General features: G+C 40.1%; 1 protein-coding gene across 6 annotated transcripts in view; it reads left to right on the forward strand.

Moving 5' to 3' along the window:
* PLCE1 (phospholipase C epsilon 1) overlaps positions 1 to 12,845 on the forward strand; it is a 342,109-nt gene that overhangs the window by 251,045 nt on the left and 78,219 nt on the right. For all 6 annotated transcript variants that reach the window (XM_021074005.1, XM_021074008.1, XM_021074007.1 and 3 more), the window contains 2 exons: positions 1,436 to 1,641; positions 10,762 to 11,437. In XM_021074005.1, the coding sequence (XP_020929664.1) occupies positions 1,436 to 1,641; positions 10,762 to 11,437 (882 nt within the window). The remainder of the gene's footprint in view (positions 1 to 1,435; positions 1,642 to 10,761; positions 11,438 to 12,845) is intronic.

Below are 12,845 nucleotides of genomic sequence, written 5' to 3' on the forward strand. Positions count from 1 at the left end.
CCAGAGAAGAGAATACCAACTAGTCTGACTGGAGGTTAAAAGTAAGTTAACTTTAATGGACTGATGTATAAGTACAAGAGCCAATAGGTGTTGTTTTCTGATTTTTTTTTAAAGGTCGGTGGAGTTTTGTCTCTCTTGTGGGTGGGAATGTCTGGGTGCAGGGGACATGAGAAGTCAAAGGAAAGTAGTAACTTCTTCAGATGAGTGGGAAAGAGACAGGGGAAGTCCACGCTGCCTTTCTTTCCTTTTTTGTGGGAAGCTAATGCCTCCTCTAAGTCACCTGATTTCACTGCCTCCATTCTCCTCAGCCCAGTGCTTCTTGTTCGTCACCCTCCAGAGTGGAAAGGACCATGTGAGCCTGGACTCAGGACACTGGGTGTGGAAAGAAGGGGCATTGAGAAGCCGAAGATGCAGAAACCTCTCTATATGGTGTTTAGAAATGAAAGAAGGGACTAAAGGTGGCGGGGACTTGATGCAGAATTTTGAGGAGTCCCATATCTAGAAGTCCCACACCCAAACCTAGAGTCATTCTCACCATGGTGACTCTACCCACTGCTGATCTTATGCGTGCACACACACACACACACACACACACAAACACACACACACATACATACTCACACACACATATGCACCCCTTCTCAATTGCAGTGGCAAGACTCCTCTAAAATTGCAACCTCTTCCAGGTCACCTGGGGAAAAAAAGCATCTCCTGGTACCAGGAAGTCTTAAGAGGCCCTGCTAGGTTCTGGCTTACATCTCCCTGGCTTATGAGGGGAAATATAAGTGTAGGAAATAGAGGAGAAAACTTAAAGCAAGCCCCCCAAGCTATACCCACTCCGATTCCTTCATGCCTCAGAAGGAAGGAACACCAGATATCATGACCTGACTGCCCCTCTTACCTTTGATGAAGAGGGAAAACCTTCCTGATCACAAATATAGACAATAAGAGCTTACAAACCACCAGGAAGCCTCTGTGTTATCATAGGATCATGGGAAATAAAACAAAATGCCCCCCTTTCTAGATCATTTCCTTGGTTCCCAGTAATTTTATCCCGTTACATAGAATAATAGACTCTGGTCATGGTTTTTCTCAATTCTCACTACAAGAATAAAATAACTCTGCCCTTCCTCTGTAAAGTGGCTACTTTTTCCCTAGGGAACATTGAAATAATACTGCTTTTTGCATTGTAAATTCAAAATAGGGTGTTGATTCCTAGAGGGACTAAAGTTGTCTTAGTGAAAACAAGAATGAGTTTGTATTTCACGTGGTGAAAGGAAAAAAATGTTTTTCTGAAGGTTCTCTCCCCCCCCCAATAAAATAGATACAAATTCCATTATTTATGGCTGTTATGATTTCATTTTCCTAGCCCGTAGGATATTCAGATGTAGTGTGTGAAGTTGCAGTAACAAATTCTCCATATATTTTTCTGTAGTTTGTAGCTGATTACAGTGGACAAGATAATTTCTTACAACGAGTGGGACAGAATGGCTTAAAGAATTCAGAGAAGGAGTCCACTGTCAACAGCATCTTTCAGATCATCAGGAGCTGCAGTCGAAGCCTGGAGATTGAGGAGGAGGACAGCCCCAGTGAAGGGAGCAGCTCCAGGAAAAATTCCTTGAAGGATAAAGCCCGATGGCAGTAAGTTTTACATTTTAAAAATTGGGTTGCTCATTTCTTATTTTTCCTACTCCAGTTTGGTTTCAGGTAATAAAAAGCTACCACTTTTATCCATAAGTTTTGCCTCTCTATCTTTAAAATTTACCAATTCTGAATTAGGATTTACCTTTATAATATGGTTTCTTTGTTCTAAAATTACTGCTCATAATTTAACTTCTTGCTATCTCTTATCCCTTTTTAAAAGCCAGAACTATCTTGCCATTTCTAAAAATTTAACCAAGTAGATTTCAGAATTAGAACCGTGATCCTTATTTCATACCTTCTAGAAAAATAGTTTTTGTAATCGCTAAGTGGGGCACAGGGTTGAGTATTAACATATTTTTAAGTCAAACACACTAAGTTCATAGGGCTGGAGTCACACCCAGAAATCAGTATTGTTGCAGCTCCCCAAAACCTCTGAGGACTCTAGGGCAGGGGGTGTAGCCAGACATGCTTACTTAACCCATAACCTAATGAGAAGTCCAGAAATCAGGGGTCTTAAGCAAGTATTGCATCTTTTCAAGGCCATTTACTCATTGACAAGCCCAGCTCGAATAGTAGAGCCTGGCCCAGCATGAGGAATCCTTGAGCATCATTCGAAATTATGGCATCTACTGACTGGCCACAAAAGGTTTTATTTGTGTTCAGTACTCGTGAGTCATACCTTGCAGTTAGTTGTGTAAGGACTTAAACATAAGACATTGATATTTGTTTCACAGAGCCTTTCCTGGTTGTCTCTTTGTGTGTTATGAGCCTACACTGGGAAGGGTGATAGTATTTTTGGAAAATAATTCCTTTGGCATTGTAGTGCCAGATCCTTAAAATTGGTTGTAAATTGCAAACACCTAGATGAATGCCTTGTTTCTGAATCCCTAATGTTGTAGTTTTAAGGAGGTAAACTAATATTTCAGATTTCTCCAAAGTCTTTGGGCTTTTTTTCAAACTTCACTTCCTAGCTCATTCCCCCATAGAGGACTCAGGTGCTCGAAGATTAACCTTACCACAGCGTCTGGTCCCTAAAGCTCAAATGTCTCACAGGTAGCTTCCATCAATTGTTCTTTTTAAGTTTATCTCAAATCAAGATTATGTGAACACTTCCTTGCTAATTTTTGCTGACAATAGTGTCACTCTGTATATAGAGGACCATTTACAAAAAGCTCCAGGAATATCTTACAGCCACTTAGGTCCTTATATGTAAAATACATAAGATGTATATCATATAAGTATATCTACTTCTATATAACTATCTCTAAATATAGATATCTGTGTATATATCTACTTCCTCCCATAAAAGATTTTGTAAATGTTTATAAGTAAATATAAATAATTAAAGATATTAAGGAAAAGGGAAAATAGGATAGGAAAAAATAAAACATACAGAAAAGTATATTGTATAGTTTTAACAGTGACTAAATTTTGTTTTGAGATAGTGGCCATAGGAAAGAAGGAAGCAGGATTCACAGTATTTGTAGGAAAAATCAAACAGTTGTTTAGGAAAGGCGTACCTTCTCCTCATACTGACATCTGGCTGAAAGTCCATCCTTAAACCCTACTATAAGACATAGAACAGCCCTGAATAGATAAAATCCTGAATTTCATGTGACTTTTTTTGATAAAACCCTTCTTTGGGTCCATGTGTGTATATTTTTGTGTATATATGTATATGTGTACGTGTCTGTGTGTGTGTGTGTGCATCCACGTGTGTGTAGGTGTGTATGTTACTTACAGGTGTCATCCTTTCCAAAATACTTTTAGGAATACTATCTTTGGTTGAACCTCAGAGACCAAGCCTCTGAGCTTTCCATTCACCATTCTTTCCTTTTGCCTCGGATTTTTTCACATGATAAATTTCTCTCCTCATTGCATCACCTCTCATGAAATCTTTATTTCCAACTTTCCGCTTATTGCATTGCCCTTTCTTAATTGTCTTATCATCTATATCCTAAGACCATTTCTTTTCCACTTCCCATTTTCCAGATCCTGCTTGAAAGCACTCTGGGGGCCGGAGGGGGGGAGCACAAAAATGCAAATATTTCTTTTACAAAACCTGTGAAGTCATATTGAAATCCTCATATTGAATTTTATGTACCTCAATACCACTAAGTTTTCTTACCCCACATGACTGCTACTTTGAAAAGGACCACTGAACTCACGAGATTGGGAGTGTTTAATAGAATTCACTGAAACCACCTGCCAAGACTTGGGAATCCATTGCTGATCCAGAGACCCACATTAAAATATTCAGCCCAGGGTTGTATCTGGAAAAGGGATTTCCAGATTCCAAAGCTCAGGAGAATTGTGCTTTGTTATTGATTTGGCTGAAACGAAGACTCTATGAACAATAATCTCCAGTCCCTATTCCTATGGCAACCACCAACTGTGTGAAAATTACATCAAAGAAAGAAGGGAAAGTTTCACAGTGCTGTGGTTCATCCAGATCCAGCCTTTGGTAAGGTGTTCTAATGATATTTCTCAAATATCTCAGCTACTCCTGCCAGAAAACCCATTCAAAGCACCCACAGAAACCCTGGAAAAATGATCATAAAATGTTCAAGACCTCAGCAGGAAAGGGACATGGTAGAGAGAATCTCAAAATGTCAGGGAGATCTTAAGCTCAACTCATCCAACTCCTCATCTCCCTGTACAGGTGAGGAAGTGGTACTTGGAAGAGAGGTGGAGTCACTTGCTTAAGTGGTGCCCAGCAGAGCTGGGTCGTGAGCCTGACCACGTGTTCAACTGCAGGGCAGGATCTTTTCTCCTGCAAGAAGAAAGGGCTAACCTTCAACTTCTTTTTATTTCTAGTTCCTGTAGATTAGGAACATCTGAATTCTAAACATATTCCAGTTACATTTCCTATGATCTGTAATAATGACTTTCAAATTACCAGCATGAAGAATAAATAAGCTTTGCCTATGTGTATATAAGTCCTGAAGGGATAAAAGTAGCATACGGCACCATTTCAAAGGAAAATGGAAATTAATTCTATTTAGGTGTACAGATAATAGGAGCTACATGTTCTTATCATCAGCATTATTGACCCTCTTTAAAATGCTGCAGCTTAAAAATTATTTGTCCATTTTGGATATAAGTAGATAAGTTCAGATAAAACCTTAGAATGGGGGCAGCTTGAGATAATTAAGAGCTCAAAGCTTGCAGTCACATTGTCTAGGACTGAATCTTGCTCCCACCACTTACTATTTGTGTCAGCTGGACAGGTGATTTGATCTTAACTAAGCCTCAGTTTTGTAATCTGTATGATTGGAATGATCGTAATGCTTTATGAGGTTGTCATAAGGATGATATGAGATGATGCATGCCAGAAAAGCAGTTTTGCATTGTAAAGGACATATAAATGGTGGTTATTGTAATGAATGCCTGCCATCACACCCTTCACATGCCACGCTGAGCCCTTAAGGTGTGGGCACCCTTGGCAGCAGTCACTATTTTAGGAGCACCCCTCTGTCACTCTCCACTTCCTTACTGGAGAGAGCAGTATTCTCTGCCCTCACACCCCAACAACCACCTTAGAGATGTCCCCAGAAGATGATCCAATCCCACAAGAATAAAAAAAAAAAAAAAAAAGCTAAGCATAAGCAAGTAGGGTATCTGAGAAAAGATCATAGTTACCAGGATTTCACACACACACACACACACACACACACACACACACACACACACTTAGGCGAACACATAAAATAATAAAATGATAGGAAACCAATACATTATTTTCCACAGAGGGTAGTGTAATAATGTCCCAACCTTACAAACACCCATCTCCTAACATCCTATAGGGACAGCCGACTGCTTCCGCCCAGCCCAGCCCAGCCCTTCACCTGCCAACCTGCCCCTGACTTTTCTGGGGATGCCTCTGTCCGGGGATACCTAGGACCACCCGCCCTCTTTTTCTCTCTCTTTCTGTCTCCTTGGCCAGTATCTGAGACCCAGTCCTGCCTCTGACACCAGTAATAGAGAAAGGCATTTTCCCACTGTCTGCAGAACACTCGGTTTAAGCTTGTTTATCACTTGAATCCCAACTTGAAACTTGGACATCATTTTTATAAAGAAGCAATGTTTATTTGAGTGGCTATGTTTTGAGAGATTGACTTTGCAGATACACTCTGGACAATAATGATATTATTAATATTTGGCATGCTGTTATTTATCAAGATACTACTTTTAAACGAACACTGTCCCAAATACTTATATTAAATTGGTTAATCTTCATAGCATTTCCATTTTACTCAGAATCTCACATCCAGCAGGGCCAGAATTTAACCGCAGGCAGGCTAGCTCTGAAGTCCTCACACTACCCAGATATAATTTAGACGCTTCCTGTGGTTGAGGAAGGTGCTACATTAATTAAAAGCAAGAATTTTTCCAGAAGCAAACAGAGCTCTGAATTTTATTTCAGGGAACAGCTATAGCAAGTCCTTTGGAAAAGGTATACATTTTCTTCTATCTTACAGAATTGAATTTAAGCTTATCACTTAATGAATCATGTTTATGTAATCACATTAACTTTGCAGGAGGTATCAATCAACATGTTATAAAGAAAATACATAACCAGAATGATAAATAGCCCACTTGTCCCATAATATAAGATTTTCATCAGGGAACATTGGAAAAGTGTTTATCTGTCAATTTAGGGTTTCTAACTGAAGGATGCTTCAGGGGTCTGTTCGGTACAAAATTTTTTTTCATTCCTTGGCATATTCCCTAAGTTTGACTCGGTAGTTTCTTTGCTGGTAGACCACATCTTTGATTTGATTAATGCTATTTGATTCCTGAGTAACTCTTTAAGTTCCACCTTATTCCTTCTTGTAAACCCTCAGAAACTTGTCTCCTGAGAGAATCAGGCATAGCAGTGCATACAATTACCATGTGATCTACGAGTTTGTTTCATTACAATTGTCAGTTTTTACCTTGGGCATTAGTCCCTGGAAGAATGCTTTTTAAAAGAATTACTAACACTTATCAGTAGCTCTTTTCATGTTCTAAAACAGAAACTGATACAAAGAAAGTCAGTGTCCACTTTCTCCCAACTTATATCATCTCTGAGCAGCAGAAACAGGCTCCAGAATAGCCTCATAATTTTTTTCTTTTCAGACACTGATTTTCATAATGCCTGTAGTTTTTTCACTAAAAAATAACTTGATTTAGCTCAGAACTAAAATTAAATGGGATATGGAAAACACCATTTCTCTTGCGATATTAAATTCCAAAGTTCTATGTCCACATTAACATCTGTTACATTTCATGGGTACTAACGCTCACCAATTGAATCTTTCTTGCTCTTAAAACAACAACAGCAACAACAAGAAATGTGACAGGGAGAATGTGGAAATGGTCCCAGAGGAAGGAAATAAAAAGATGAAAGAATTGGATGTGGCCCTGAAAAAGTCCCTCTAGAGGAACAGCTGGGCTGATTTAGCCTAGAGAAACGGAAGTGGGAAAGAGAAGTAGCAGCATGAAATCTTGGTCTTTTTGTGTTAATTATAGTCGTATACTTTTCTGAGCCAGATGCTGTGCTGGAGTCATTTACAAGTATTACTTTATTTGAGCTTCACCATTACTGCCGTGAAATGGGTACTGTCTTTTTGCCATTAATAGAAGAGTAAAGTGAGGCTCAAAGAGGTTGAGTGATTTGACTAGGTTACACAGTAAAGAGGGGGTGGAACTGAACATCAAACCAAGGGTGACCCCGAAGGGCATTTTCCTAACCACCATGCTATATGTAAAGCATAGACAGAAGTACTGTGCAAGAGGACCTAAGTATTAATTTTCCTTTGTTACTGAGAGCAATTTCAAAGGGATGGAACTAAGTTGAACACAAAGGATTTTCTTCCTTTTTCTTTCTTCACCTTTTATGGTGAAATGTGACACTAAGAAAAGTGCATTAAAGAGAGATGGAGTTGCACCTTTCCCCCAGATCTTGGTTCCTTATTAGAGAAAGAGTATTTTCTTTCACTAATTAGACATTCAAAAAGAAATTCAATAATTTCTTTCACTAAAGAACTAGTTTCTATCAGTGAAAGAATATTTCACTAATATTCTTCAGTGAAAGTAAGCAAAGCTCTTTGGATAAATGGGCTGATTCTAGGACTGGGATAGGAAATAGACAAGATGAACCTAAAGAATCTTGCTGTGCCAGAAAGTAAAGAAGTACTGAAAAAAAAAATCCATAACAATGGGGTTATGTTCAAAGAAGCAAGAGCCAAGTGAAAGAGCTCCCAAAGGCCAAAGATGGAACAATTTGAACAACAAAATAAAGTAGCATGAGATTATAACACAAAGTATATAAATATTCATGAGTCCATGTATGTAAATTATAAACTAACACATGAGGGAGAAGAGACAAATCTCCCAATTAGAAGAATTCCAAGTAAGTTATGTAGACACTCCACCACCTGGGAGGTAGAACAGAACTCTCCGCTCCTTAAGTGTGAGCTCCACACAGTTACTTCCTTCCAAAGAGGACAATATAGAAGGGAGTTTTTTTTTTTTTAAGTAACTTTACAATGGGATATGACCAGCACTACCTTAGCCAGGTCAAACATCAACAGGGTAAGTTGTGTTGATAGCATGTTCCCTGGATATATGATGAGAATGGCACTCTACCTCTGTGGTCCTCCTCCCTGGAACCCAGAACCCCAGTCTAATTATGAGAAAAGTATCAAGCAAATTCAAATTGAAGGTCATTCTGCAAAATGTCTGTCAGGATTATCAAAAGCAAGGAGAGTCTAAGAAACTGTGACATAAAGAAATATGACTATTAAATGTAATATGGTATCCTGGAACTAAAAAGGGAAATAGGTTAAAAAAGGAGATCTACAGAGTTCCTGCTGTGGTAACAAATCTGACTAGTATCCATGAGGATCCAGGTTTAATCCCTGGCCTTACTCAGTGCGTTGAGGATCCAATGCTGCTGTGAGTTGTGGTGTAGGTCGCAGACACAGCTTGGATCCCACGTTGCTGTGGCTGTAGTATAGGCTGGCAGATGCAGCTCTGATTCGACCCCTAGCCTGGGAACCTCCATATGCCGCAGGTGCAGCTCTACGAAGGCGGGGGGGTCTAAACAGAGTACGGACTTGAATTAATAACATATTGGTTCATGAATTGTGTCATATATACCACCCTAATCAAATATGTTAAAAATAGGGGGAACTGTATGTGAGGTATACTATCCTTGCAATTTCTCTACAAATCTAAAACTACTCTAAAATTAATTTTTTTTAATTATTTGAATAGTTATCTAGTGAGTGCGTGTGTAACTATGACCCAGAGTGAAAATATTGTCAGCCCCCATAAAACTCTTGTTTGCATCCTCAATTATGTCACCACCTTTTCCTCTAGAGAAAATTCATTTTTGTGTTTGATGATAATACATCCTGCTCTTCTTTATAACTTTACCACTATTATGCCTTTCTAAAAAATGTAGTATTTTTTCCTGGTTTTGAAATTTACATGTGCTTGAATGTTGTCATTCAGTATATATGCTTGTATGTCTTGCTTAAGATTTGTCCATGTTGTTGCAGGTAGTTAGCCATTGCATGTTTGTTTTCATTGCTGTGCAGGATTGTGTTGTATGAATACATCACATTTTATTTAAACATTTTATTGTTGCTGGACATTTGGGTTGTTTCCACTGTGGCTTATCTGAAAAAGATACTCTGACCATCAGATTTGTGGATTTCTTTTCTTAAGAATATGTATTTGTATTTGAGGCAAAGAAGAAGAACCTCTTGTTTGAAAGCAGGAGTGAAATCTCGCTCAGGAACCAGGTTCTAGACTGAGAATCCGAGAAGCCCACTGCTGCTGTTCATGCCTCACCAAGAAGCAGATGGATGCTCAGATACCTCTAGATGATGTGAACATTCCTTTCCAGGGATATATGGACCAGCTCCTTACCACCACTTTGCCAGTGATGTCTGTAAACCAAACAGCAGAAAGATTGATTTTACTAAAAAGTTCTCATGCTTTGAAGAGAATGAGTCTCTTGGCCACATCCCTGCAACAGTGACAGATAGGAAGGAAGCAATAAAGGCTCTCTTGCCTTCCTCCCAGGATCCTTCTGGCCCTAGTAATCCAGGTTCCTGACTCAGGGAAGGCAACTTGCTAAACTGCCCAAGTATACAGTTCTTTGTGCACATACCTACACACACACACACACACACACACACACCAAAAATCTAAAGTTGAGTCAAGGAGAGCTGTTATTGCTCATGTGGCCACTGTGATGGTATTTCCCAGTAAGTGTCTTTGAACTGATCACATTTTTAACAGAGGCACTTCTCAGCCCCACTTATTAAGTCTTGTTTTGTCTTAGCCCCATTGTATTCAATGGCTTTTGTTTACGATCAAGTAGAAAGCAAAGAACCTACTGATGAAGACCCCAGGCTAAAGAGTCAGACCAAAATGCTTAACCTGGAGCCAGTTACCTACCCCTTCTGAACCTTAGCTTCCCCAGAGATTAAAAAAAGAATAAGAAAATTTACTTTGCAAGTAGGCCAAATTAAGTGTAAAATGTATTTAACACCATTCCTGACACAAGAGGGATAATTAGTAAATAATGAAAGTTGTTGTTTGTGTTAAAATGCAATAATTAATCTAAGAGTTCCTTTCTTTAGGCCTGTGGTCAGATATATTTTTAAGTATAAATTTTTAGAATGCAGATATAAAAATTTACTCTCTAACTTTTAGCATTTCATATTTCCTATGTTAACTTGAATTCATAGTGGAAATAAAATGATGTCCTAGAGTTCCCGTCGTGGCGCAGTGATTAACGAATCCGACTAGGAACCATGAGGTTGCGGATTTGGTCCCTGGCCTTGCTCAGTGGGTTAAAAATCCGGCGTTGCTGTGAGCTGTGGTGTAGGTTGCAGACACGGCTCAGATTCCGAGTTGCTGTGGCTCTGGCGTAGGCCGGTGGCTACAGCTCTGATTCAACCCCTAGCCTGGGAACCTCCATATGCCGTGGGAGCAGCCCAAGAAATAGCTAAAAAGACAAAAAAAAAAAAAAATGATGTTCAGTGTCGGTGAAAACTTTGTGTTGTTCTCACTTCTAGTTATAAGACACGCCAATCTTGTATCTCTTTCCCACAGGTTTATAATTGGAGATTTATTGGATTCTGAAAATGACATCTTTGAGCAGCCCAAAGATTGGGACCCTCATGGATCAGAAGAGCCACAGAAGGCCTTTGACCATGGGACAGAGCTCATCCCGTGGTATGTGCTGTCCATCCAAGCTGATGTGCACCAGTTCCTGCTACAGGGGGCCACAGTCATCCACTATGACCAAGACACACACCTCTCTGCCCGCTGCTTCCTTCAGCTTCAGCCTGACAACAGCACCTTGACCTGGATAAAGCCCACTACTGCTTCCCTAGCCAGTGCTAAAGCAAAACTTGGTGTGCTTAGTAACACATCTGAGCCTGGAAAATTCCCATTATTGGGCAATGCTGGATTAAGTGGCCTGGTGGAGGGGGTCTTGGATCTGTTTTCAGCAAAGGCTGTGTACATGGGACACCCTAACATTGATATACACACTGTGTGTGTTCAGAACAAACTGAGTAACATGTCTCTCTCTGAGACTGGTGTGACACTGCTCTATGGACTTCAGACCACGGACAATAGGTTATTGCACTTTGTGGCACCAAAGCACACAGCTAAAATGCTCTTTAGCGGATTGTTGGAACTCACTAGAGCCGTGAGAAAGATGAGGAAGTTCCCTGACCAAAGACAGCAGTGGCTTCGGAAACAGTACGTCAGCCTCTACCAGGTAAGGGGTGCAGCCTTCCTTCTCTCCTCAGTATCATAATTCTTCAGATATGAATCTTGTAAAAACACACTTGGCATCTAGATCACCAAGGTTCATAGACCTGTTCATAGACTGGCTCTTGTTTAACCGAGCCAACACAGTGTAAAGCCATAATGTAAATTCAGAATGGTGTCTGGGGAGTTCCTGTTGTGGCGCAGCAGAAATGAATCCAACTAGTATCCATGAGGATGCAGGTTCGATCCCTAGCCTCACTCAGTGGGTCAGGGATCTGGCATTGCCGTGAGCTGTGGTGTAGGTTGTAGATGCAGCTCAGATCCTAGCGTGGTGGTGTAGATCTTTGTGGCTGTGGTGTAGGCCAGCAGCTGCAGCTCTGATTCAACCCCTAGCCTGGGAATCTCCATATGCCTCGAGTGCAGCCGTAAAAAGCAAAAAAATATAAAAAGCTGTCTGGTTCATAGTAGGCCCTATTATTATTTTGTATGAAAATAGTGACTGTGGTTATTGTACCTCTCACATCTGGAAAGAAACCAGTTAATGTAAGCATTTTCACTTAGAGTGAAAATGAAAAGCACCCTAATCTGAATGCTTTTATTATTATTTAGAGACCAGCTGATATGTTGGAAACCTTCACTTTGGAAATTGAAATCCTTTTTCATCATCTAATGTTATTTATCTCACTGTGTATTGCTGCCTAACTGCAGAACTTCTAAGGTTAAAAGAAACCTTCCCAAATGTAAGATAAACTCATACCTAGAGTTCTTCCAAACTAGATTTGTAGTGGCAGCAGCGCTTAGAAGGCGGTTTCTCACAGTCATGGCTTAAATTGAATGAGTTTTTCATTAACTCTAAATTATCAGGCTCTGTGATACTCCAGCTAAGGGTGGCAGCAGAACTGGGCTGAATGAGGCAGTGAGAAGAAACAGGCATAACCAGAGAAGCATGCTTGTGGAGGAAGGAGGGCAGAAATTGCTTGGAAATTGAGTCATAAATCCCCACTACAAAATGACACTGTTGGTGACATTGTCAAATGAGTTGTACCAAGTTTTTTGTTTTTCTCTATTATGTTTTTCTGTCTTTTTTTTTTTTCTTTTTTTGTCTTTTTGCCAATTCTAGGGCCGCTCCCTCAGCATATGGAGGTTCCCAGGCTAGGGGTTGAATTGGAGCTGTAGCTGCCTGCCTACGCCAGAGCCACAGCAACGCAGGATCCAAGCTGAGTCTGCAACCTACACCACAGCTCACCGAAACGCTGGATCTTTAACCCACTGAGCAAGGCCAGGGATCGAACCTGCAAACTCATGGTTCCTAGTCGGATTCGTTAACCACTGAGCCACGATGGGAACTCCTGTTTTTCTGTCTTTTAGAGGGAAAAAATCCTTTTCTACTAGTTTCACAGAGCAAATAGAACTAT

Source organism: Sus scrofa, chromosome 14 (genome assembly GCF_000003025.6).
Source record: "Sus scrofa isolate TJ Tabasco breed Duroc chromosome 14, Sscrofa11.1, whole genome shotgun sequence".
Lineage (NCBI taxonomy): Eukaryota > Metazoa > Chordata > Mammalia > Artiodactyla > Suidae > Sus > Sus scrofa.